This window comes from Periophthalmus magnuspinnatus, chromosome 8, assembly GCF_009829125.3.
Source record: "Periophthalmus magnuspinnatus isolate fPerMag1 chromosome 8, fPerMag1.2.pri, whole genome shotgun sequence".
In the NCBI taxonomy this organism is placed as follows: Eukaryota; Metazoa; Chordata; class Actinopteri; order Gobiiformes; family Gobiidae; genus Periophthalmus; species Periophthalmus magnuspinnatus.
The window spans coordinates 1,519,027-1,546,060 of NC_047133.1; the positions used below are offsets into that span (position 1 = coordinate 1,519,027).

At 44.1% G+C, this 27,034-nt stretch overlaps 2 protein-coding genes across 5 annotated transcripts; both read right to left on the reverse strand.

Moving 5' to 3' along the window:
- Window positions 1–743: 743 nt before the first annotated feature.
- LOC117375236 (trinucleotide repeat-containing gene 6B protein-like) lies at window positions 744–13,905 on the reverse strand. Of its 2 annotated transcripts, none has more exons than XM_033971512.2 (21): window positions 13,529–13,905; window positions 12,467–12,550; window positions 12,077–12,098; window positions 11,480–11,887; window positions 8,948–11,287; window positions 8,008–8,160; window positions 7,738–7,922; window positions 6,941–7,003; window positions 6,647–6,805; window positions 6,434–6,571; window positions 6,035–6,217; window positions 4,880–4,993; window positions 4,591–4,801; window positions 4,365–4,490; window positions 4,105–4,272; window positions 3,882–4,031; window positions 3,699–3,791; window positions 3,300–3,515; window positions 3,149–3,213; window positions 2,886–3,025; window positions 744–2,687 (listed from the first exon to the last, which is right to left on the reverse strand). In XM_033971512.2, the coding sequence occupies exons 2-21, from the start codon at window positions 12,521–12,523 to the stop codon at window positions 2,111–2,113; spliced, it is 5,568 nt and encodes a 1,855-aa protein (XP_033827403.1). In that variant the 5' UTR covers window positions 12,524–12,550; window positions 13,529–13,905; the 3' UTR covers window positions 744–2,110. The 2 variants fall into 2 exon arrangements, with proteins under 2 accessions (XP_033827403.1, XP_033827402.1); XM_033971511.2 differs by having other exon boundaries at window positions 4,350–4,490.
- Window positions 13,906–14,264: 359 nt separating this feature from the next.
- zmp:0000000896 (caspase recruitment domain-containing protein 11) lies at window positions 14,265–25,355 on the reverse strand. 3 transcript variants are annotated; one of them, XM_055223470.1, is made up of 24 exons: window positions 25,253–25,355; window positions 23,000–23,242; window positions 21,644–21,781; window positions 21,375–21,561; window positions 20,706–20,844; window positions 20,001–20,192; window positions 19,648–19,767; window positions 19,456–19,581; window positions 19,069–19,236; window positions 18,902–19,003; window positions 18,764–18,800; window positions 18,563–18,600; window positions 18,064–18,152; window positions 17,931–17,977; window positions 17,749–17,857; window positions 17,498–17,675; window positions 16,367–16,490; window positions 16,040–16,280; window positions 15,897–15,966; window positions 15,590–15,692; window positions 15,316–15,474; window positions 15,128–15,240; window positions 14,915–15,034; window positions 14,265–14,807 (listed from the first exon to the last, which is right to left on the reverse strand). In XM_055223470.1, exons 1-24 carry the CDS (start codon window positions 25,257–25,259, stop codon window positions 14,604–14,606), a joined length of 3,054 nt encoding a protein of 1,017 aa, XP_055079445.1. In that variant the 5' UTR covers window positions 25,260–25,355; the 3' UTR covers window positions 14,265–14,603. The 3 variants fall into 3 exon arrangements, with proteins under 3 accessions (XP_055079445.1, XP_055079446.1, XP_055079444.1); XM_055223471.1 differs by having other exon boundaries at window positions 14,416–14,807; window positions 17,498–17,648; window positions 25,253–25,338; XM_055223469.1 differs by having other exon boundaries at window positions 14,416–14,811; window positions 14,919–15,034; window positions 25,253–25,338.
- Between the last annotated feature and the right edge of the window lie 1,679 nt (window positions 25,356–27,034).

Consider the following 27,034-nt stretch of genomic DNA (forward strand, 5'->3'; position numbering starts at 1 on the left):
AAACACACTATAAACACTATAAATACAATATAAACACACTATAAATACTATAAACACATTATAAACACTAAACACACACTATAAACACTATAACCACACACTATAAACACACGTTATAAACACACTTTTGTATGTGTTTATACTGTGCGTGTTAGTGTGTACACACTTTCGAGAAGTGCCCTACGTCGCTCCTTCAGGCTGGGCCCGGCCACCAGGCGCTCACTGTCGAGCGCCCACCCCAGGCCTGGCTCCAGGGCGGGGCCCCGGTAACGCCAGTCCAGGCCACGTAACCAGCCTTGGTTCTTCTCTCGTCACAAAGGGCGTCTGAACCACTTGGTTTAGAGTGTGTGTGTGTGTGGTGTGTCTATAGTGTTTATAGTGTGTGCTTGTAGTGTGTATAGTGGTTATAGTCTTTATAGTGAATTTGAGGTGTTTATATTGTTTATAATGTTTGTAGTGTGTGTTTATAGCCTCAGTGTAGTGTAACATACAGCAGAGGCTCCTGTACAGTATTTCTTTCGTCAGTTCCTGAGTGTGTCACATGTTATTTCAGAGTAAAGTGTGTTGTCTCAGATGATGTGGGGTTAAACTCAGACTGTTCATCTCAGTGGGACAGTGGGACTCAGAGGTTTGTTCTTCTGGTGATATTTTACAGACGTCCCTTTAAATGAGTGGAACTCCCCACCGCAGTAAAACACTTTGACCAGTAAAAGATTCACACATACACATCATAAAAACAAACATTTAGAAGCCAATACTTTCATCTTTATTAATCTTGTTCTCATGTTTAAATAAAATTCTTTTGTAAAATCTCAAAACAAAAACACTGAACAGGAGTGTTAAAGCCTGTCTTAATTTAAAATTAATACACAACGGAACATTAAAAACGTACGGTAACTCTTATGCATTTGTAAACAACCCTCCCGCCCCACCCCTCCCACCCGTTCAACACAGTTTGATAAGATTTGGCATGTCCATTCTCAACGCTTATGCCTTCAGCTCTTTGTATCATTAAAATGTTCTTTTTTATTATTGCAGATCAGACAATAAAAGACATCTGCTAATAAAAAAAAATCAAATGAAAGAAACAAAGCATTAGTGCTAATAATTCTCAACACAGTCAGCAGTATATATCAAATGCACTGAAACATTTTGTATAGACCTTCTGTATAGTAAGCAGCCTTGCCCACAGGCAGAACATGCATACGACATACATTCACACACAAACCGGTGGCTCTCGTCCACCTACTTGGTCTCAACGCCTCACTCATACATAATGTCCAAAAGTGTGCGATACTGCGCTCGGTATCAGCACATGGAGAAATGCAACATAGCTTCAACTCAAAACAACTGCCTGCAATTAAACATTTATCACTGCAACAGTAACAAACATTTTCAAGAGAGAATAATAGAGAGTGCGTGAGATACAACAGTAGGAGGTCAGCATTTTGAAAAAACAAAACAAAACGATTTTCCATATTTTCAATTTCAAATTAAAGCCGTACATAACTAACTGAAAAATAACATACACAGTAAGATACAGTTCTGTTGACAGGCAGAACTCTTTGCATGTGTTTGGATTCGGTCTCTATCTTTACAGAGATGTAAATACAAACTGCACTTAAACATCACATTATGTAGTTTGAAGTTTTACACAATGAAGGTAATGTTGTTTATAGTGCGGTCTGTCTGAAGGCTTGTCTGTATTTGGTGTGTGCACGTGGATGTAAATCTGTCGACGAGTCCACTATCTAATAAGCATAATCCATTCAAGTCTTTCAGACCAACTGACTTTTCATTAATTTTCAGGTTTCAAGTCTAAGCAGTTGAAATCTTCATCTGTGGAAAAAGGCTGATACACATCTAACAGTCCCTGCAATTTATATAATAGCTTAAGTCTGGCCACAAGAATGTGTGTAAGCAAGTCTCACATTTCTGCTTTGTGTGTGCACAATAATATGCATACCTTGATCAAGTACGCCTGTGTCTTTGTATGTGCACTACAATAATATGCATACTATGTCAATGTGTAAGTGTGCTAAAGTACATATGTAACCCAGTGTATGCCATTTCCAATTCTACATCAAATGGTTCAAAAGGAGAGGGCTGGTCAGATGGAGTCAGCCCCTCCGCCCAGCAGGTCACCAGGCAACAGTGCTGCAGGGCTGTCCATTTGGTGCCTCTCCTCAATTTGTGGTGCCCCCCATAGGCTGCTGCCGCCGCCGCCGCCGGGATAACCCGCAGTCATGCCCCCCCACAGCCCGGACCTCCCAGATTCCACTCCACTGATGGCGGTTCCCTCCCCAGCCCCGTTGGTGCTCCATTGGGAGAATATCCCCAGTCCAGATCCCTGGGCTGAAAGAGCCTCTGAAGAAGTGCCAGTACCGTCCAGGTTCTGCCAACTAGAGGAGGAAGATCTCACACCGGGCAGACCGGTCCCACTGTCCCCTGCTCCTCCACTGCCGCTCTCACTGGAGGCTGTGCCCCCTGAGGCTCGCTCACTGCCTGGAGAGCTGCCTCCACTACTGGCCACAGCGACACCTGCTCCAGAAGAGCTTTGAGCCCCACCTGCTACTACTGTCCCTGGGCTGGGACATTCTCCTCCAGCCTGGGAATGTGCAAAATAGCGAGCAACTTCTTCCTCACTGACAAACTCCGCCAGGATTGTGGTGTTGCCTAGGACACACCTATAAAAACAATAACGCATTAAGAATGATTTGTAGACATCATCTTCACATACATCATCTTCAGAAAAAGTGCAGCACAGGAGGAAGAGCAAAAATGTCTCTGGACAACTGCTCGATATACAGTTCAGTACAATGACATGTTCACACTTTATTCACGTTAAAATCATTTGTGTGCTTTAGTGAAACTGGTCGACCTACATGTGGAGTGCACCCTGGGCCTTGGCTGCTTCCTGTCGGCTGCTGTAGCGAATCAGAGCACTGCCCTGGGTCAAGCCAAGGTGGAAGGTCAGCAGGGGGCCATGCTGCATGCATATAGTCCTTAAAGTGGAGCCATCAATCTGTGGGACAAGAGAAAAAAACGTGACAATTAATAAATGTATAAAGCTTTAATAATCAAACCACCCAATAAACCAAATAAAGACAAAGGTCAAGCAGTTGTATGACCATCAATGTCTCATTACCTGAGGGGTCAGATTGCTGAGCAGTAACCAACAGCTGCTCCGACAAGCTGTACCATCGCTCCAAGCTGAAACAGTCATAAGAATAACCACAGGCTGTACATTATGCTACGACACATTCAAACACATTGGTTATTGAAAACACAAGTTGTACCTTGCCCAAATCTTGACTCCTGGTTAACCCCACCCCCTCCCCAGCTACGGGCCAACCGTGGGCCCCCGCTTCCCCAAGGGGAGGGAAAGGCCTGCTTTTGATTAGTCAAGCCAGGAGGGGGGCGTGGCAGCTGTGAGCTGTTGCGATTGGTCTTCCACATCTTGTTTTGTCCGATGGGTTCAGGAGGCCAGCTGGGTTTGTACTCCGAGTACTTTCCTGAAAAGGAAATGGAGGTGGGGGGAGAGAAGGGGGAATAAGCTGAACAAATGAACCACTGAAATCAGAGTTGAAGAGCGTTTTCTTCGCTTCTTTTGCACCAATGTTAAAAGGCACTAGTGGAACATACTCAGAAGATGTCAAAGCATAAAGTAGTAAAGTGAGTGTCCAGCAGAGCAGTACCTGTGCTGTGTGCATTGTTGAGGGGGCTGTCTGAGGCACTGTAGGGCCAGGCACCTGGTGAAGGCAGCGAGGTGTTGAGGGAGGGGTTTGGCCCTGCACAAGCAGAAAAAAAAAGCAGCCAGTTATGTAACAGCAGAAAACCCTGTGGTCACAAGCTCAGAGAGTTACACAGGAAGTATGTACCTATGTTGTCTCTTAGCAACTGATGGTCTGAGTCGTTGAGTCCTGGAGGCCCAGGAGAGCCAAGAACACTTCCACCAGGGGTCATGTAGGGGTCAGACTCTGGGTCTCCACTGCTCTGGATTCCCTTCCATGGAACGCCTGGCTGAAACTCTAAAACACCATGTGGTACATGATTATATTATCTTCCAATGAGTTTCTTTAATGAGGCTTAAGGTGGGCGTACCTGGAGGCCAGCTGGAGGTGGCTGGTTTGTGGCTCAGTTTGCTGCCAGGTGTGCGGTGCCAGTTGTCAGAAGAACCTTGAGGAGGAATCCCCAAAGCATCACCAGCCAACATGTCGTACTGAGAGTACGGAGAGCCTCCTCTGACCTTCATACCTCCAGCTAAAGGACCTACACCGTAAATAAACAAAACAAAGTATTTCTTTCAAGCATCACAAATCCCGAGTATGTCCGGTTACAGTACATACCATCAGATAACGCACCATTTTTGTTGAGTGTGAGGTCAGGGGGAGACGGTACAGGGGAGTGTCCTTCCATCATCCACTTGAAGCGGGACTGTTGTCCTCCAGTGTCCTTCATTCCTCCCATCACAGAACTGAGCTCCATACCTGAGACAGCAACAGTAACGTACATTAGAACTTTAAAAATACACACATATGAAGTTTTAGAGGTGCTGAAGTCACACTGCTGCTGAGTGGACGGTCTTACCAGAGTACATGCCTTGAGCTTTGGTATGAAGATCTGACAGTGGACCACCCATCCCTGGGTGCTGCAGTGGGTCTACAATTGACTGTTTGGAAATGCCTCCTCCCAGATGAGAGGGAGAGAGTTTAGAGTTTCCTCCGATAGGCGCTTGTCCTCCAACTCCACTTTGCTGCTGCTGCCTCTGTTGCTGCAGAATGGCCATAATTCGTGCCAACTGAAAAGAACAGGCTCATTTGGTGAGTGTGAAGTGTGGCTGGACATAGATGAAGGACACGGGGGGTTTGAATAGTACCTGCTGTGGGTCTGACTGCTGCCTCACAGGCTGAGGCTGTGGAAACTTCCTTTGATTCGGGAACATTGGCTGCTGCGGTGGCTGCTGTTGATGCTGCAGCAGGAGCTGGCAGGCCTGTAATTTGGAAACAAAATAACATTTACATTTTTGTATAGGCCAGTATCACAAGAGCAGAGCTTTATGTGGCTTCAAAAATGTTAATACAGATTAACGAACATTCACAGGAAACAAGTAAATGCATAACTGTCCCTACTTATCCTTAGACCCACCTCAGCAATTAAAAAAACTCAGATGTAGATGTATGATAATAAAACACTAGACCTGGCCTAAGCCACACAAAGAGCAGAACAGCAGGATATCAAAAATACATGATCACAGTTTTCTTAAGTACATTATGGTGATAATATGAGTATATATGAGTATTTTTACTTTGGAGACACAAAATAAGATCAAATTTTATTAAATATTAAAATGAATAAATCATAAAACTCATTATGACAATAGTTAAAAAGTTCAGATGGAAAAGGTAAAAAGACGACAGTAGCCTCAGGATGTTTGTTCTCAGTCACGACAAAATCATAATAATGAAAAAACAAAGATTAATATTCATTATTCTGCAAAGATCCTCATAGAAACAGTTCATATTACAAAGATAGATTAAAATGGCACCAAATGGACATTCAGTCAGTTTAGTCCCACTAATAACATTTACTTTGCATAGGTAATAATCCAATTAGACACGAGCACTAAGGAAAACCCCAGAGAAACACTAACCAACAGCAAAAGAAGAAGAAAGCAGATTTAGAACATTCAGAGCAGAGATTTACTGTAAAAGTGTGGATTTTTATTATGTTTTTGGCAGCTTCATGTCTGGAACGCAGGACAATACAATTACTCCAAAGCTCATGATAGAACTAATATAATAAAAGGCCTCATAAGCTGATGGCAAGAGAAAAACATTAGAACATGGTTAAAAGCTTATAAAAGTAGCTGTTTGCAGGCAGAAGTCACATTAACTAAATAGTTTTGACTCTCAGCCTGGTCAAAACAACAGAAAGCTAAAGTGCTCTGTTTTATGGACACCGGTAGTGTGTTTTCTACCTGCCATGATTCAAATAATGACGACAAACTGGTGATTCATCCACTGACACCTACCAGATGGAACTGCTGCATGTGAGGGTAGATGTTGCTGAGCATTGCTAGCTGCTGCGGAGAAATCTGAGGAGGGAACACTCCTCCGCCGACACCTCCCACTCCCCCGACACCTCCCACTCCTCCGACCACTCCTCCCATACTGCCACCAGGAGAAGGCATCTGCTTCAGCACAGGACCTGGCACCTAGATGTCACACAAACCCACTGGGTAAGACACTGCCACTCGATGTAATCCTCTGACATATGGTTTGTGGTTTAAAACAAACAAATAACTGATAATTTGTCTTTCAAAGAGGCTCAAACCCATAAGCTTGAAGCAATTTATCAAATTTAACCAACAAGGAAGTATTCAAAAGTTGTCAAAATGTACACATATAACCTAAAACAACTGTCCACTGACCTGAGCGGACAGGAACTGATGAGGCACTTGAGCACGTAACCCTGGGGTCGGGTTAAGGGGATGCATGCCAGGCTGGTGCATCCCCCGAGGCTGTGGGATCCCTCCACTGCTGCCAGTCAACACGCCATGACTACCCATCTGTGACAAGACAACAGTACGTTACACATGAAATAAAGGCTTAAACTTAAGTAACAGGTGTAATATTAGCCGTACCTTTTCACCATAGGGCCCCATATCCGCAGAGCCCATGTCTTTTGGACTGGGCATGCGATAGCCTCCTCCTCCTCTGCCTCCTCGGCGTATGTCCCCATTATAGTCACCGATACCTCTTTTTTCACTGTCCATCTTTCTGTCCACGTTAGGATCATCGCCCTATGATCAAAGACGCGTTATAAGACGTCTTTACAATAGGGCTGTATCTTTGTTATGAAAATAAACAAAGCACTTAAAGCCCAGTACGATTGTCTTTATTACATACAGGTTATTTTCATTGGGACAAAAGCTTACCAGAAGACCCATATTAGAAAACTGACGTGACATCGGGTTAATCCAGTTATCACCTCCTCCTCCCTATAAAATTCAAACATTAAAACAAATAGATCCCTTAAGTATTTGTAAACTGATACAAACGTTGGGTCACTGTCCAAAAACGTTAAACGATAAGGGCTCAAAGCGCAGACTCGCAGTTATAAGTTGAGCGTTCTAAAAACAACTCGTGATACAGATGTTTGTCCCCGATAACCAATATTTCATTTTGTTCCTTATGATGAATAAAAAAGCCTTTTCTAAATTGTTATCTGAGGCTTTTGTGCATGCTTTGTGCAACACACGGGGAGAGGACATATGTATTTCTGCTAATTATCTGGGAAAAGTTTCATTATCACAGTCATACTAGCCATTATCAATATTATCTTGCGTCCCTAGTTACAGCTCTTTAAAATGTGTTACTTCCTTTTTCAGGAACTCAAAAGTAATTGGACAAAAACACATAAGTAATTTGTCAGATCTGCAGTAAAGACCTGAAACGTCACCACTGAGGAAACCCTGGATCTGGTCACGTCTGTGGATATACAGAGGTGTTTTGGATGATAGCTGCTCGTAGTCCAAACTAACAGAATGAATAATCGCTGACTAGTCGACTACTACAATAACCGAGTTGCAGCCGTATGTTGGATACGTTTTGACATACAGACGAAATATAGAAGCTTGTGTCAATAAATACTTGGATGGATGAAAGTGTAAATCATGAATCACAGCGTTTGTTCATGGATATTTCTAAAGATATAAAGACGCGTCATACACACCTTTAGATTGCCTCTCTTCCCTCCATGAGCCCATCCTCCAGAGTTATAGGAGGAGCTGCTTCCCTGTGATCCCGCGCTGTTCCACACTCCCCCAGCACAGTCGTCATCCTCGTCCCAGCTCGAGTGACGTGATGCGGCCATCGAGCCTTCCCCTTTCCCACCCCAGTTCTCTATTGACTTTGTGCCTGCGTCGATAAAATGACAGATGGTTCAATGTTCAGCACAGCTCATGTACCTACACATGGTTGACACTGACATATTTTTTCTTACCAGATTTAGCAGAGCTGGAGGAAGGGTTGCCCCAGCCAGAATGTTTGTTGGCCTCATCCGAGTCGCCCCAACCTGTGGGAGCCTCCGACGTCTGACCCCAACTCCCAGTACCATTATCCGCACACTGAGCACCTCCTCCCCACAAACCAGGCCCTGTGAGTGGAAAAGTGTTCAATACCTGCTTCACTGTTCAATAATGGCCAAAGAGATCACAGAGATAGAAGAATACAGCAACTTAACAACAGTTACTGAGTGTGTGAATTAGGAGAGGGGATTTTTTTTAACACTGATCACCATGTTCACAAGTTACCATGAGTGTGTTTACATGCACTCGAGTACATCTGTTTTTTTTAATATCCTGGTTTCATTATGGTGCATGTATGCGCAGTATCCTGTTTTCAATATCCCGAATAAGCCAGTATCCTGGTTTATGAGAAACTGGGATATTGTAGCTGGGATATTCTGATAGTAACCAGGATGCAGCCTGTATACGCAGCACCCTGGATACGCCAACCTACGGCTGAGTGCACATGTGTCTAAAAGACTAACAAACATGACAGTGGTCAGTGAATTCCATCAGGACTTTCTCCCTCCACTCGCCAGCGTCACACCTTCATCCACTGGTCCCTGGTCAGAGTGAGTGACAGGCCCAGGATATTTAAAAGGTATCGATGGACCAAGGATCCACTGCCTCTTGTCTTTAGTAGCTCATAATGAAGTGGAGTAGTAACTCTACTGTAAAGTGCGTATTTAAAGCAAACGTAAACATATATGAAGAAACCGGGACACTACATTTAATCATGTATACAGGGATACGAGTATCCTGGTTTCTCAGAGTGTAAACAGCCACAAACGGTGTACGGCTCATAACCTGGACACTTAAGTGCATGTAAACACACTCCATGTTTTCAGGAGGTGGTGGGCCGGGTGTTTGGCTTACCTGGCTGTTGCGGTCCTTGTTGTCTTCTCTGGGCTGGTGGCTGCATGGACATTGGAGGAGGCTGCTGACTATGACTTTGAGCAGTAGCAGCATTTTTATCCCACAAGTTAACATTCTTAGTGTTGTAGCGATTGGGGTCTCCCCAGGCTGCAGTACCATCATCAATATCCATTTTGCGACTGATGGACTGAGGGGACGGCTCTTCCCAGCCGCTGGGCTCCATGGAGTCTCCTGTAGCCCCTGGGATCTGGGGAATCGGACCGGACGTCCAGCCTGTACTTTGGTTTGGATTTTTGGATGGGGGTTCTCCAGGTGTGGCCCGGCTGCCCCACCCCCCTTGGGTGGGTCCTCCTGGCGGCTGGCCCTGTGATTGGTGCTGTTGGGTCGGGGCTTTCATTGGCGCCACTTGGCTGTTTGGTATCTGTGCTGATGCTGTATGGGGCTTTGCATTACCCCAGTTTTGAAGAGATTTACCCAGTTCTCGTTCTCGTTCTCCTCCTCCTCCTCCCCACCCCCCTCGATGAGGCCCACTCTCACTCCACGATGAGCTCTCTTCAGAAATGCTCTCTCCTCTGCTCGGTCCATCACTCCATCCTCTCCCAGATGAAGAGTCTCTCTGCCCCCATTCCCCACCCCAGCCACCTGCCTCCCCCCCTTGTCCCACATTTTTCCATCCTCCAGTCCCTTTTTTCTCTGGACCGTCTTCCCATCCAGTACCCTGTTTTCCAAACTCACCCCATTTTCCTCCTGCTTTGCCGTCAGTCCACTGCTCCTCACTCCCCCAACCTTTACCTTGGGTTTCAGTGCTCTGTACCCCCCAGCCTCCTTCTGCCTTCCCCTGTTCGTTCTCCACTTCATGACTGGTCCTTCCTCCATCCCAACCTTCCCTCACCGAACTTGACCCGGGATTGTTAGCTCCACGACTAGTGCTAGTGTTTACATTTGCTGATGACAATGAAGTGCTTTTATCGTTTCGACTTGGTGCGTTAAGGTTCCAGGCCACATTCTGTCGGATTTGGGTCTGGCCCCAGCCCGTGTTGGACAAGACCCTGGGATCCAGGTCTGATCGATTGAGCATGCTCTGTAAGGCCACGTCTGCGTTGATCTGGTGGGATTGGCGATGTCCGGTTCGGTCTGTCTTCTGCCCTCCACCGCTGCTCCCAGCTGTAGACCCCTCCCCCTTGCTTCCTCCCACGCCCCACTCACCTACTTTTCCATCTTCACTCTCTGCCCCTTTCTGATTGTCCCATGCTTTTGACATAGTTGCAAACTTTGGTGATGCAGAGTCTGTCACAACGCTGTCACCACTACTGCTACCATCTTCGCCTTTTCCGCTTCCTATTGCTAAGTGACCCGAACTACCCCCTCCCACAGTGCTGCCCCACTCCCCCTTCGGACTACACACTACCTGTGCTCCCTGAGATACCACCTGGGTATTTGAGCCGCCATCTAAACCCCAAGAATTTCCTTCTTTCCCTTGAGCGCCAGTCTCCATCGGGGGCATAGCTCTCCAAAAGGAAGCAGCAGCTGCAGCAGTGGAGGAAGACAAAGTTGTACTCTCTTCTCCTTGGTTTGCTTCACCATTTTCTGTATTTGGTCCAATGCCATCAACTGATTCTGTTGCTAGGTTTGCTGCTTGCGGCTGCTCTCCACTCCTGGCACCCAAAGCTGTTCCTGTGTGCTGCTGCTGCTGAGGTGCACCTGCCTGACTGACAGATGAGTCGGTGGTGATGAGTTGGCTGCTGGCAGAAAATGAGGAAATCACAGATGAGTGCAAAGGAAGGCCGTCACAAGCTGAAGCAGTGGTTCCAGACTGTTGATGCCGGGCAGAGGAGTTGGAGCTGGGGTTACTGTTGGCACCAGGACTCTCTTGAAGAAGATGGGAGACTTTGGAATTGTGAATAGCTGCTGATCCTTGCCCCACTTCCACCTGAGAGGCCACAACACCACATGACTGAGCACATTCGTTAAGCGAGGTCGAGGGAGAGAGAGGAGAAGGTGGCGAAGAATTGTCCATGTTCTCTTCTCCTACTCTCTTCTGCTGGGTGCTTGTCTCGCTCCATGAGGCACTGCTGTTGTTATTGTTACCACGGTGATCTTGCTCCTGCGTCCCTTCGGCCACTGCCTCCGAACACGCTTTGGGCCAGTCCGTTACAGCCATCCCATCCACCTTCACGCAGCCCTGAGAGTAGGGCTGGCTACCAGAGCCTGCCCCCCATGTGGAACTTGCATAAGTTGAAGTAGTACTAATAGTAGTAGTAATAGTAGAAGACGACACAGCGGCCACACATGATGAGGATGAGTTATGGGGTGAAGGGGAAGATGAACCCAAAATGGAATCTAGAGAAAACAAAAAACAGAAAGGCTATTTAGACACAAGGAAACAAACAAGAACAAAACATGCAGGTATTCTCTGAAGATGTTGAATTTTGCAAATGTTTAAAACCACAGTCCATTTTACAGAAACTCTTTTTCAAAAGACACTCTCTTAACGCGCCCTTTTGGCTTGAGGAATTACTGATGGTCTTGTACCTGTGGCTCCAGCTGTTTTTGCATTGGGGTTATCTTCTCCCTGTGTACTGCAGCCACTGGCCGCTGCAGCCTCGTCCGCTCCACCTCCCCCCAGCAGCATGGAGGACAGGGGAGGCTGGCCCCTCTTCAGTAGCACTTTGTGGTCCTGCTGGCAGCGAAACCTGGGTGGAACCTCTCTGGACATGTATCGTTGCTGCTGGATGGCCTGGCTTCCACAAGAAGATGAGGAGGAGGGCTGTCCGTTGGCCACAGAGGTCCGCTGCTTTGCATTGTTCCCAGCACCAGGAGCAACTGGTGCAGAGGCGCTGGCAGCACTGGGACTGGAAGGAGCGGCAGGGCAGGGGTAGGGGGATACTGAGCCTGGACTGGTGTGTGACGGGCCACCGGGCGCCTTGGCAGATTCTGGCACTGAAATACACACAGGAACATGAGAAAGGCCAAACGGCTAAGCTTCTAATAGAGGAAAGTTTAGAATATATCTTACTTAATATCTATAAAGTGCATGCACTGTCAAAACTACCTGTTCAAAAATGAAAAAGAGCCCCATGAGTAAACACATGCCATTACATGTATGATATTTAAAACTGCAACACTTACCTTTGAGTTTCTGGTCTGGCACCTTAAACAGAAGAAAAGAGTAATTACAAAACAGTAATTAGTAACATAGCAAAAAAGTTCAATAATAAAGAGGCTGCAACTGCACAATAATAGAAGATATGCAATAACTTGTTAAATACTGCAATAACCCACAAAATAAGGATTAAACTCAGAAATTGTGAGTAAAACAACACTTCATTTGCGCTCTACAAGAAAACATCTGTAAAATGGAATACCTTCCTTAGAGTTATGAGAGAAATATATTTTATGTTTTATATTTTTTTTAAACTGAATTTTGGAATATTTTTCAAGACAAAAACATTTCACTGTGTCAAGTAAAATTTTGCATCAAATGAATTACACATCAGTATGTGATTGGTATTTATTTACCTTCTGTGGAGTTTCCCTTTTCTTTTTCTCCTCTTTCTTCTTTTTCTTGTCTTCCATGAAACACTGTTCCCCTTTTGGATACTTCTGTCACAGGAAACAGTTGCATTGTCACTTATTTAAGACAAAATTGTACTTGTTTAATCTACATCAGTAATCCACATTCATGTAGCGCGCGCTGTAGCTGGGACCATGTTGTTTGAGCTGTAATGTTAGCCAGGGGTAGACAGCTTGACAACCTGCCTTGGTATTCTGCCTCTCACTGCATAATTCATTAACTAGAACATGGACAGCACTGGTATTGGTGGAGCAAACAGGTTGACTTCAGGTTAGACTCTGGAGGGAAATCCTTTCAGGATGTTGTCAGTCTGCTTTCAGTTGTGATGTACAAGAAAATTACTGTTTCTCATTCTTTAAAACAAGACTTTACACCCCCACACAGAGCCACAGCTGCCCTGGACCACTGCCCTCAGCTCTGTGCAAACCATGGTCACGTGAGCAGGCGTGTGCAAAACATAACAACAGCTTAATCAAATCCGAGTCCTAAACAAATGTTAAAATAACTGAGTTACAAGTTAACGCAGTGGCTTCAATGAGGAAGTTTCCCCATAACAAATACACGCGTTTACGTGGATTCTGCCCATGCACAAAGCCGCGAGGACCATTTTATTTATAAAGGAGTATTTACAGTTTTTATTAACGCCACTGCAGAGGTCTCACGCCTGCAGAGGTCTCACGCCATGACATTCGCCTCTAATGAGCTGAAGAAGGGTTCAAAGGTGCAGCTGCAGACTGTGCAGAGCTGCAGACACACACCGTCCTAATAAACAGTGTCCTAATAAACGCACAGTCCAATAAACACGCGCTATTATCGCACTAGACTAATTCAGATAACGTTACTAAACGCTGCAAAATATGAATCTCACGCAGAGTCGGTCTGAGATAAAAGTACAAACGCCACAGACATTTGCACAGAGCGAATATAAGACACGGACAAACCAACACGAGCCTGTGAACGAGTCATCAGTGAACGATTCATTTGTGCAAGAAACAAAAAGCACTTACCTCGGGAATCACATGGAGTTAAGACATAAAGTGCTTCTGTGCAAAATGTTTTGCAGAGCCGCCGCTAGCAGCTAGCACAGCAGCTAGGCTAAGCTAGCTCTCCGAGGCTTTCAAGGCGAACGAGTTTAATAAATGACATCAACCAAAGACCAAATAAGAGTAATAAAATGTGTAAAGACGATGTTCCTTTTGTCTAACTGCTCCTCACGCTGTAAACAACCCCCGCAGAGCTCCTGGATGACTGTCGGACACCGTATGATCGGTTAGTTTACTGTCGGCCATTTTGCTTCTGTGGAGCTTTAGCAGCGTCTGAGCGTATGAGATCACCAGGCTCCGGCTCTCAGGCTCCGGCTCTCAGGCTACGGCTCTCAGGCTCCGAGGCTCAGGGGGCCGGGCTGTTGTTGATCACAGAGGGGAGGAGGCAGAGCAGAGCGCGCACTCTGCACCAGGGGGCGCTGTTTATAAAAGAGGGAGGTGCAGAGCGCGCACTCTGCACCAGGGGGCGCTGTTTATCACAGAGGGAGGTGCAGAGCGCGCACTCTGCACCAGGGGGCGCTGTTTATCACAGAGGGAGGTGCAGAGCGCGCACTCTGCACCAGGGGGCGCTGTTTATCACAGAGGGAGGTGCAGAGCGCGCACTCTGCACCAGGGGGCGCTGTTTATCACAGAGGGAGGTGCAGAGCGCGCACTCTGCACCAGGGGGCGCTGTCACACACGGGACTGTCAGACTCAATCTGATGTTTACGCTTCAACTTTATTGAAAAGTTTTTATTAAAAGTCAATAATTATGTTTCTTTAAACACAAATACTGACACAAACCAAAGAAATAATTTAAAATGTCATGTTCTCCTGATTATTTTACAGGTACAGAGTCTTTGATTGTGCCTGAGCTCCCTGGAAAATACACTCACTATGTAAATATAAACACAGTGCAAAAGTATTAATATCATCACAGTTTACTTTCACTAAATGTTCACAGGTCTGACATTCTGTCACTGTGGTGCTGTGGTTGGAGTAATAATAATAACTATGTATTATTTAACATGGTATGTCGTATAGATCCATGTCTGGTGCATTATTGCAGCCGGTCCAGTTCGACCCAGGCTACTGCACTCTGTTGGCTGTGGATGGCGTTACGTAACGACGACAGCAGCTCCTCTGTGCAGCTCCAAGTGTTTGGCTCCAGAGTGTGATAAAGCAGAGGCAGCGTCTCTAACTGCAGCTCTTCAGCATGACACACCTCCTCCATTGCTCCGTCCTCCACACATCGAGGAAAAAACTTTCTTTAGGAAAAAAAACCAAAAACCCTTATAAACATGTAACATAACGACACAACAGAATCAATCAGAAGAATCAGCAAGAATCAGCAAAATCACATTGCAACACCTGCCTTAGTTTTTTGTGTTTTTTGCTCTTTGGGCAAATGTGGATGACAATAGGGTATATTCCCGTTCTCAACAGGCCTTCAACACTGGACAGCCCCAGCTCCAACAAACAGTGTTTACCCTACAACAAATACACAAACAAATACACAAACTGAAACATGAGAACATAAGTATAAGACTAGAGACATGGGGTTTACTCAAACATGTACTGTACCTGGCTGATTATGTCCTGTATAGACTGCACTCTCACACCCAGAGCCTGCTCTGGAGCGTACGAATCTAACAAGAACACCTGTCTGTCTCCTCGTTCTGAAACGGGGATATGTTCTGTCAATTAAGAAAGATCAGGTTAGTTTTTTGTTAATTTGTTATATCTATAATGTATCGTGTTTGATCATTTACCTGTGGGGCAGGTGCTGAAGTTCAGACTGGAGTCTGCAGGCTGCATCAGTCTCTCGATAAGCCCCCGAGACAGAAGAGACGGAGAGAAAATCACTGGTCTTTTAGTTTGAACCTGCAGCGGCTTCACTAAACTGTATGGAATCAGATGCTCCTCATGACCTTTGAGCGACAACAAACAAAACAAAACATGAACAAACACGATCAAAACAAAACATGAACAAACGCGATCAAAAGCACAAAAACAAAAGGCTTAATGCAGATATTTCTGTCTTACGTTTACTGAGAGTGTAGAAAACCTGTTGACCAGAGTCAATGCCACGAAAGCTCGGATCCACAGCTTTAACGAGGCGCACACGTCCTGCTGATTTCTTCGAGAACTATTGAGGTATAAGAAAACATTATAATGTATATTTTCCCTTTATTCTTAACTGTTTCACATCCATGGGTTTTGGATTAATGCAAAACAAGGACAATTAACTGTTCAAAACAGAACAATATTCAATATTTGAATGGTCAAAAGTCCTCAAAATGGCACCAACAGGAAAGTGAAACCCATGAATTGCTGAAAAAATCCTGTTTACCATTTTCGCCTTGAAGTCTTTTTGTTCAAGTGCCAGTTTTCTTAACCTCACAAGTAGCAACTGTTGAGCCCTTTAAAAAAGTGATAACAAAAATATAATCTGCTCCAAAAATGTTCCACATTGAATAAAATCACGCTGTGTACCTGTTGTAGTTTGGCATGGTCCCTGCCTGCAGGGGCTTGGCGGTGTTTGGGTCGACTCGCCAACAGCGCCAGTGATACTTGCCGTTCAGTCTGGTGTCTGTGACGTGTATGATGTCATCACAAGACACTCCCAGTGACGGAGGATCCCCGCGCGGCTCCATAGTGAGATTCACACGAACATAGAATGAGTCTGCCCCCATGAAAGAAGAAGATTTGATCTGGGAGCAGAGTTGGGCATAGGCTGAGGAGGAGATGAGGATAGTTAGAAGCTCAATACAACATCAACCAGCAAACAAACCTCCACCACTGAAACATCCTCACACTCACCCTCCGCGTTGCTCCGATGTTTAAGTGAAGAAGGTTCTGTCCACCACTGAAGAGAAAAGTGTGCTACCTCTGCAGTGCACTGGGTCAGCTGCACACTGCCCTCGCCAAACAGCACACGCTCCAGCTGCAACATATGTGCTTCTATATTTAACCCAATTCTACTCACAATATAACTGCGCTTGAACGACATCTAAAGTAAACACTACTGAGGTCACAGAGGTCAGGATTTTATATTTATGGGTCACTGTAAGAACCACATTAGATTTAAATTAGCACTGAACAAAAAAAGACAAAAACAAAGACAGTGCAGGATGTTGTGGCTCAAGCTCATCCTCTTATGTTCAAGTTTGTTTCATGTTCTGATGATGTAAAGTCGATGTTTAAATCATATCGTCACCACTACACACTGTACACCTCTGGATTCATTATAAAAGAGTCGGTTTCCAGAGGCTGCAGGTAGATTATAATAACACTTTACGGGTGTCACTGAGGAGGCTGCAATGGACGAGTGCGACTGAGATGTTTGTGCACGACTGAACTTTAATATACAGTTTAATTTGCAGCTGAATAAGTCGGAAAATGAAATACTGTCACTCACAAACATAAGATTCAGTCCAAGATGTGAGACACTGGGGCGGTCGTCTTTTTAAAACGTAAACCTCTCGTCATAAGAACAGATATTACTTTATAATATCTGCACTAAACTGGACACTTTATAACATCAGTCACCTTAATAAAGTCACGTTTGCCTGTTGTTCTGATGTTGTTGTATATATCTACCTCTATAACTATTTTATTTTTAAGCATATCTGTTTTAACTTTATACATGCCCTTATTTGTATTTATAACAGCTACATCTCCACTTTTTATATATATTATCATTATTCAGTGTTTTATGTTGCACTTTATCACTGAAGAAAGTTCCTAGTTTGTGAACTGTGTCACTGACAATAAATAAAAGTCTTTTGATTCTGATTCAGGTTTACTGTTTTGTCCTTGAATAAAGATGAATTGAACTGAAAGACAGAACCAGGTATAAAAACAAACTAATCCATGTCTAAACCTGAAATAAACGACACAGTATTTGAAATCACGTCCTGTTTTACTGCGTGATGTATCTGTGACACACACCTCCAGCAGCTCACAGCCCGGTGTCAGTCCACAGTTTTCGGCCGCAGACCCGGGCTTCACGTGGCTCACAAAGATCCCGGTGCGGTTTCCTCCCACTATTGTGATGTCATCGGCGAGACTGGCTTTTCTGTGTTCGGGAGAGGTCGACGGGCTGGAAGGTGGAGTGAGCGAGGATATACTGTAAAAAACATGTTGTATCCTAGTGATCATCGAAAAAAAACCAAAAAGATTTGCATTTGTATAAATTTTACCTTGACGTATTTTGGTCAGTGGGTTTGTGAGATTTGGTCAGATCAGAGGGACAGGGCTGAGACTGTAACGAGGTCAACGAGTCCCACAAACACAGTTCACTTTGTTCACCTGCAAAGAAAAAGGACAACAAGCTCATACAGATGTTAGTCCATCAACTCATCAACTGCAGAAAGCAACGTACCAGCGATGTTTTCATTCTCGTCACTGCCCCAAGAATCCAAGTCAAACCTACAGAGAAATGATAATGTGTGTCAATCTGTAAATGAGAACATGACGACACGCTGAGAGCATGTGCAGCAAACGTCTCAACTCACTCTGCGTTGAACCGTCTGTTGATGGAGTCTAAACAAGGAGGGAAAGGGAACGTTGAGAGGCGATTTATCTCCTTTTCACTGTTTTCCGCCTGAAAAGCAAATAGAAAATGATCATATATTTGTGTTTGCTTAGCCTCTGATCAACAACGTGTGGTATCCCGGCCGTGTCTGACACGTGCTGCCCACAGGTGCCTTTCTGCCTCTTCTGTTTATTGTTCATATTTATTGTTTTATATTTTACACATGCTTTAGTTTGGTAGCTTATATACCACTGTTTCACTTCTCAAGTTATGAGACATAACCGCGGTCAAAAGGGGCACACACCAGGGGCCTTGACCTTTTGATTAATACGGGGGTGTATAACGAACGACTGCCATCTGGAGTCCTTAGTGAAAGTGCAGCTGTATGTCCAAAAGTAAAGTTTAAATAAACCGGCGTTTGCTGTAGTGAAGGACATTAAACTTTGATATTTAATGTAAAATAAAAACAGGTGACTCACAGAAATCAAGAGGTTTTCCTCAGAGGTGGAATGAGAATCTGTCAAGAAGCAGATGTTATTTTATTAAGACGGTTAAAGCTTTGAATGTCCTTAAACCACAGAACATCTAGATCCTCATCCACATTTAAAACCCCAGGACCAGCTCCAGAGGAACGGGCCTTTTCTGTGGTCAGTCCTGTTTTATTTTCATTAATTTCTTACCTGTGGAGTTTTCCTTTGTTCTTCTTTTTGGGTGTGTCTGAGACAAATACAAAATATTAGTATTGAATTAAAATAAGTTGATGTGACTGATGGCCACAGACAAAGGCCTTGAGTCTGATTGCAGGTTGGTGTCCTGACCTTTGGCAGCAGCAGGTTGTTGTTGTTGTTGTGCTGGGGGCTCAGGTCCAGGGAGCAGCAGGGGCCGTAGCACTGGTCCTCACTCCACAGAGACAAATGAGACTGGGAGAGGAAACAGATGAGGAGACACAAACTCTGCTGCTTCAGTAGAAGAAGCTGAAACTTACACAGTGCAGACAGGACGTGCTCTGGTCCATCTGCTCTCGCTCTCGCTCCAGCTCCCTCTGCTGCTGCTCCATACTGGCCTGCAGCTCCGCGATTCTCTTCCTCAGACGGTTCTTATCCAGGAGACACTCTGTGTACTCCAGCTGCAAACTGTCCCTGCTTCTTAGGGCCTGTGGAATATTCATTTGACTTTAGTCATCTGGAAAGTAACGTTTAATCATGATATAATTTTATAGGAATAATAATAATCATTTATAGGATAATAATCATTCCGACTTTAACCTGTGATCTTAGTTAAACCCCATGCTGCCGTATGTTGTTGTGCATCTAAACATCTAAATGTTGATGTCATATTGGAGCTGGTGTAGATATGACTCCATAAGTCTGACCTGGTCCCTCTCCTTCTCCAGCTCCATGATCTGGTTGAAGTAGGACACACTCCTCTTCTGCTCCGTCTCCCAGTCCAGCTGCAGAGTGCTGACCTTCAGTTGGAGCTGTGCACACTGCGCCTCCAGCTGCAGACGGAGGTTACTGTCAGCGTTTGAACTGAACAGAGTATTATAGAGCATGCATGTACTGACCCGGCCCATCTGCTCCTCACACCTCTGCGCCTCCTCCTGTAGAGCAGTGATCATGTCACACAGCTCCTGTCTCTCCTCTGCTGCCTCTCTGCGGTCCTGCTGCAGGATGTCCATCAGAGCCTGAGGAATCACAAATGCACTGGATTAATGCTAACGCTTATGTCTGTTATGTCTTTATCACACAGGAACTAGTTTCCAGGTGTATCTTCAGGAAAGGAGTTTTTGCAAAATGTGATACTTTATTATTGATGATTCATTATGATCACGTCTAGTCACAAAACATTGCCTTGAGGCTTGATGAAGTCTAGTAAGTTCTTTAAAGTCTAAACATAAGAGAAATGTGGTATACGTACGATTACCCCTGAATCCCGGGTCCCGTTGACTGTGGCGTCTGGTTTGACACATTTCAGAGGTTTCTCTGGCAGAGCAGGTGGAGGCGGCTGTGAACTACTGATCATCAAACTGTTTTTGGACGATAAAGTCACAGGATCGGCCTCCGTTGACAATTTATCTGCTTCATTCAGTCTTGACTTCAGCTCTTCCACCTGCAGAGACAAGAACTATGAACTGTTTCCCTTTTCCCTTGCTGTTTAGTAAAAGAAACACACAAAATAACAGGTTACAGAAGAAGATCACTCCAATTACACGATTGTGATGATGGTAAATAACAGGAAGAAAGTCGTTTTTCTAAGACTAATTAAAGACACCTACATACAAACCTATTTTCCCATAATGCCACAAAGGCGTGCTCAAAAGAGCCGGAGGTATTTGGAGCTCTGTGGTTGGCATGCTGTGACACGACGGGCACTGCATAAAAACAAACTGATAGTATCTATGTTTTTAAGATAAGACGTTGACAATTCAGTTTTGACACCTCACTCATGAGGAGTTTGGTTTGTTTTGTCCAAATCAGAGACAGGCATCCAGACAGAGACAAGAACAAACAAGAAGCTGCTGAGACAAATACTGTCATTAACAAAAAGACATGTCCTGCTCCTGTAGCCTCTGGGGATCAGGTATTTTTGGGTTTGTATAATAGACTTTCTTAGTTTACAAACCTGCCTGAGCAGCTCTCTCTCTCGATGAGTGGCTTTTCCTTGGTCCTCTAATGCTCTGGAATACTTCACAGCCTGCTCCAAAAGTCTGTCCTTCAGTTTCCCCAGCTCCCGGCTCGCCGACTCCCAGTCCTGACGCAACCTAAAGACCAACACACCAACAGACCATCAGACCAACAGACCAACACACCAACAGACCAACAGACCAACAGACCAACAGACCATCAGACCATCAGACCATCAGACCATCAGACCAACAGACCATCAGACCAACAGACCGTCAGACCAACAGACCAACAGACCATCAGACCATCAGACCATCAGACCAACAGACCATCAGACCATCAGACCAAGTGACAAGGCCTTTGTCACATCTAGTCCACTTTAGAATATCAAAGGACCTGGGCACATAACCTTCCACACACTCAGCCAGTGGATAAAAATCTTTGTGTTGTATTTTCATTTAAATCTCATTCTAAACCCTTAGTACATATTGATATTGATAACGGTCCACATGGTCCTGGAGGTCAAATACAGATTAGAATCATTTCCTGTGCCAAACCCTCACTGTAAACATCATTTTCTTGTAATTGTGACTGGATCAAACCTTTTACATACAATTGAAATCAGAATAATCTATAGAAATAAATATGAAAATAACCCAGACGAGACCTCTCGAGCTGCAGTCTGTCGTGGCGTAGCTCGTGGGCCTTCCTCTCGGCGCGACTCCGCTCCTCCTCGGCCATACGACAGCGCTGGGACAGACGACGCTCGCACAGACGACTGTTTTTGAGCTGTTCACGCAACTTTTTCACTTCCAAAAGCAAAAACTGCGTCAGCCCCTCAGGACCCTCCTCATCTGCAAAGACATTAACATCGTCATCGCCAGTCGTGCTTTTTTTTTTTTTTAAGTCTAAGGGTTTAAAGACTCTAACACTCACCCAGAATGAGAGAGCAGCGCTGCATGGGCTTCTCCCCTGTCAGCTGTGTGTACTGCTCCGGGTGATAAAACTCCAGCGACTCCATAAAAGCCTGCAGACCTCTTTGACCTTGACCTCGCAGGATGTCCAGCAGACGTCCTGTGAGATGAGCCAGCCATGTTTGAAAGCGTGAGTTTTTGTTTTATTACTTTACTCTTTAAACCTTGAGTTGAATTCTGTGCGTCTTAAACATCGAGGTGAATGTGTTTCTCAGTAAGAATGTGACACATACTTATTTTTGTGGGTCACTGGGTCAACCACATGGGGCTGAGCTTTTAGACGGGATTTTAAAGCACATTGTAGAGGTGCAAAATGTATGGACAAACTTATCAAATGTATTGCCTGTAAAAAACAACCTGCAAAAAGAACCGATTAATAATAATTTCTGAACAAAGGTATTGATTACATTGTCTGAAAACTCAAGAAAAAATGCAAAATGGAGGAGCCTGAGAGCAATATAAGTATTCATGGTCCCGTTTAGGTGTTTGAGTTCCAACAAAAAGGTGAGAGTGACTGTTGGCACTTGGTCTACACTGGAACCTGCTGCTTCAGTCACATGATACGGCTCTTCATTTTCACCTTTTTAGTGACTGTAAGCAGCTTTTGAGTGACAGATCCAACCGTCATGTAAACAACAAACACTATATCCATTTATGATCTCGTAGTTTCATTTAAGTCACACTGTTTGCACCTTCATTCATCTCATGAGATAAACTTCTTTCAAATCTCTACCTCAGGGGTGTCCAAACTACGGCCCGGGTGCCAAATGCGGCCCTCAGATCAATTTTTATTGGCCCTTAGGTCTTCAGTTGAATCATAATCAGTACTTTTTTATAGCAAATTTGAGTAATCCTTCGAAAATAACCTAAATCACATCACATCACATTGTCATACAGACCTAATATTAACATTTCAAGCCTTATTTAAAGTGTGAAGTCAAAACTATGTTAAATACACCCGTCTGAATTATCCATTGTATTGACCACTGGCCCTCGGTGTCGAATATTTTTCAAGATATGGCTCTTGGTGCAAAGAGTTTGGGCACCCCGGCTCTACCTGGTCTGGAATCTCTTCTTTCACAAATACAACGTTAGAAAATAATTGTGTTTGAAGGTTTAGCCATAACATGAAAAGTGAAGAAGATTCTAGCACTTCTCAGGCGTTTGTCCAGTGTCATTCCTCACTCCAGCGTTGGTCCTACACCTTTTCATCTTTCATCATTTATCTGTACCACCTGTTTTCATTCCATCGCTCACAAACTTGTCTCCCTCCTCCCAAAGACTCTCGGTGTTTCGCTTGGACTCCGAGGCGTCTCACCTGCCTTACTGATGCGCAGGGGGTACTGTGTGGAGTTGAGCACCTCGTCTTCATCTTCCTCGTCGATGACTTTGCACTGGCGCAGATATGGAGTGAGTTTGGCCGGATGGAGGATGCGGGTGAGTTTGTGTCGTACGCCCTCCACCCGGTCCCACAGCTCCTCACAGCGCTCCTCTGTCCAGGGCGGAGAGCGCACCTCGTCCTGCGCAGCGCTGTCTGCGTCCTCTGCCCAGTCCGTCACACCTGGGGAAGACAAACGTGATAAAAGACAAAGTCCGTGTTTACCAGAGCAAGATAAAACTGATTTGTGAGTTCATATTTCAGTCTTTGAGGGATTTTCTGCTGGACGCATTTAAAATATGAGCTTTGAATAGAATCTTAATGTTGAAACATAAAACGCAGTTGCAAGACTTGAAAGAAAAAGCGCAATTAGATATATTTTTTTAACTCATTCTGTCTTGTGAGCTACACACATTTTCTTAATTTATTCTCCCCAAGAATCACATACACATTTAATCACACAGTCAAACTACTCGGCTGATAAATACTAACGCTGCGGCACACGTCACACCGTTCATTTCTCTGTAAATTCTGTTAAATGGTTGTATTTTCTAGAGAAGTTTAACATATCGGATAAATTATGGTCGATATTTCTCCAAACGCTCTAATATGGACCAGACAATGTATCAGACCGGCACGAATATTCACTGTACTGATATATTAATATGAAAAACCTGTGGACGGCAATAATTCAAACTGATTTACTTAAATTGAAAAATACATATGTTATACAGAAGCAAGTCTATTGATTTATTTATTGGTTTATTTGACAGGGACAGTGTGCATTAATTATTTTTCATCTGTTGTCCCTGGACAGATGGCAAACCTGTCTCCCTAAAAACAAGAGCAAAAATATTATACAGTAATAAAGTATAAAGTGTTCAGAAAAGACGAGCAAAACACAGACATCATACGAGACGACAGCTACTCCACAACATCCCACTCAAGAGAAAACACAAGTGTGAGTGTGTTTCGTCAGGAGGAAGTCATTAGTCTTGTTAATGCAGACAAGTTTGATGCGTTATGAATCAGTTTTTTGCACTCTGACTGAAGACACTTCTCACAGATCCTCGTGTTACCCTCCTTGAGTTGGTTCTTATGTTTACAAACTGAGTGGAGGACATTTAACTAAATTACAAACTATTAAACAAAAAGCTGAGCAAAGGAATGGAAAATGCAATTTAAATACAATCAATATGAGGAACTTAACTTCTTTTAATATCTGAAGAATTTCCTATTGTTCTGACTTGTAATAATAAAGAAACAAAGCCATTTCCTCTGTATAATTCCAGTAAATTCATCTTGCATCTTGTTTAGATTGAGACTTGCCGTAACACAAATAGAAGTGTGTAAATGTGGCGATCATAATCACATTTATCACACGTCTTATCCAGATTATTCCAATAATGGGCACCAGCAGATATAAAGAATAAAATACAATAAAAATAATCATATATGTGACTGTGCGTGGGTGTAAAGTGTGATTTAAACACCCGAGGGGACAGTCTGAACCTGCAGGTCAGTGTCTCACAGCCGTGGAATGAAAATAATAGAGTGAGTCATGAGGTGCTCCAAAAAACAGGGGCGAACGGGACCCCAGTGAAACGCTCGGGTGATTTCCCCACTGGGTTTAGAGAAAGAGGATTATCACTGACAAAGCTCTCAGAAATGTTAGAACATACTACACTTTACTGAGCCAGAGCTTATGGATTTTATTATGTGAAAACTTTGTGCAGTGATTCACACAAACACACGGCATTCGGAAATAACAAGGACGGAAATATGTTACTTAAGTTTGGATTGTTTTTATAAATAATCTTGAATTGTACGGTGAGTTGTGCTGGAGGTTGGTGCAGGGGCTGGTGCAGGGGCTGTCCCATGCAGCTGATCAGGTGGATGGGGGTAAACAGGCTGGGACAAGTCAGTGGAGCTCAGGAATCTGTGTCATTAATCTATTATTACATTTATAATCACATTAGTACATTAAACTTGAAGTAATAAGAGTAAAAAGACACACAGTCTGGTGTTTAGGCAGAGATAAAGAGCCACATAAACAACTTTCACCTCGGTCAGTGACAGACAAACCCTGCATTCTCCATTTGGCAGGTCACCAGGATGTTTTTCTGATCTGAGAGGCCAAAACAAACTCTGCTTCAACACTTAAGAGTTTATAGAGGAAAAAAAGCCACTCACCGCTCATCTTTGTCTCTATTCCAGCTCAGAGGGGGTGTTCATGCTGTTCCAGGTCTCCACTGTGTCCCACTAAACTTCACAGAGCTCAGTCCGGGGCGAAACTGCGCCGTGAGGTCAGAGCGTGCGTCTGCGGCCGCACCTGACGTAAGGGGGCGGGGCTTAGAGCACGCGCACCTCATCCACCAATCAGCTCAGACTCTCTGCTGCTCGCGAGGAAAGCTGCGGGCATGTGTGGGTCTCGTTCTGTGCTTGAACTTTATTAAAACGCTGCAGAAATGTGCATCAGGTTGGTTTGTACTTCTTTTCTAACGCTAGGGGGCGCTACGACATAAACTGTTGACTTAGACCTGCTTATTCCTGCTTTATAATTATGCACAAAGTATCTTAAAACGTCTAAGTTGTGACTCATTCTCTACAGGTGCAAGTATCCACAGTGAAAGAGCAGTTTGAGGTGTGTGTGTGTGTGTGTGTTGTGTGTGAGTCACAGACGCAAACCTGAGTCAAACACAACAAGGATGTGACACACTGATGTAGACACTGTTGTTTGGAGCTATAATCTCAAGGTATGTTTTCATTTATAACAGGAAGTGAACATTGAATTTAACTAAACAAACAGGTCGTCTCCTCCTGCAGTCGGTCCGGTCGAGGTTCAGCAGAATGAGGTCAGCTGACACCTGAATATACTGAATGACCAGGTTATTCCATCAGTGGATTTTTGGGCATATTCCAAGACGACAATGCCACGATTCATCAGGATTAAACTGTGACAGAGTGGATCAGGAGCAGGAGACGTCATTTTCACACATGGATCGTCCACCACAGAGTCCAGACCTTAACCCCAGTGAGAATCTTTGTGCTGGAGAAGCTTTGAGCAGCGTCAGACTCGACCAGCATCAATGAAACAGGTGAAACATTAATGCAACAACTGGATGGAAATAAATCTGTGAAGATGCAGAAGTGAAATCCAACCAAATATTACAGTGTGTGGCCTTATTTTTGTCTTATTTCTGTGTATCTTTTCCCTGAGAGTGAAGCAGCTCAAGTCCAGCTCTATAACCTAAATCATAAAAAACATTACACAAGAGTAGACCTGTTGTGTCGTGTTGATTGTGTTCGTCTGAAATATGAGGCTGCTTCAAGATAACAGAGATTAGGCCTGTTAATAAATCAGAATCACAATCAGAAGACGTTTATTGCCATTGTCAGTGAACGCACAAACTAGGATGTTTCTTCGGTGATAAAGTGCAACATAAAACACTGAATAAGTACAAAGAAGGGCATGGATAAAGTTTAAAAAGATATGCTTAAAAGTGAAATAAAATAAAATACTAAGAGGTAGATGTATACAACAACAACAACATCAGAACAACAGTGATAACAAATGATAACAGCAAAGAAGAAGAGGAAATGAAGACTCCACTAAGAACTTTGAGCTAATGTATTTATATTATATTATGGTGACATTTATGCTACTAAATAAGCATCATATTCGACCTATTTGTAGGATGTTTATTGTTTTTTATCTTGTTTTTAATGTTGTACAGCTCTTTGCTTGGCTCTGGTTGTTGGAAGGTGAAATTGTGTGTATTGTGTTATCATTTTATCCTTCACTTGGCTTTTTCACACTCATCATGATTCAGTCTTTGCTTTGGATCCACTTCTAAACTTGAGAGTATCATTCTAGATTTTTGGTCCTGTTGTAGAGTTTGTTTGGTCCTGTTCTGGTCCTGACTAAATCCAGGTTTAATTCCAGGTTAGCCCCAGTTTAATCACACACTTGTG

What these genes read in the sequence shown, in the direction of transcription:
- LOC117375236 (XM_033971511.2), bottom strand. Translation starts at nt 12,523, where the DNA reads ATGGAAGACAAGAAAAAGAAGAAAGAGGAGAAAAAGAAAAGGGAAACT. An exon ending in ACAAGGACCGCAACAGCCAG is followed by an intron (nt 8,161 to 8,947) that starts GTAAGCCAAACA and finishes TTCCACTCACAG; the next exon opens with GGCCTGGTTTGTGGGGAGGA. An exon ending in CACCTCCAGCTGGCCTCCAG is followed by an intron (nt 4,032 to 4,104) that starts GTACGCCCACCT and finishes ATGGTGTTTTAG; the next exon opens with AGTTTCAGCCAGGCGTTCCA.
- zmp:0000000896 (XM_055223470.1), bottom strand. An exon ending in AAGACTTCAAGGCGAAAATG is followed by an intron (nt 15,693 to 15,896) that starts GTAAACAGGATT and finishes ATACCTCAATAG; the next exon opens with TTCTCGAAGAAATCAGCAGG. An exon ending in TACAGGACATAATCAGCCAG is followed by an intron (nt 15,035 to 15,127) that starts GTACAGTACATG and finishes TATTTGTTGTAG; the next exon opens with GGTAAACACTGTTTGTTGGA.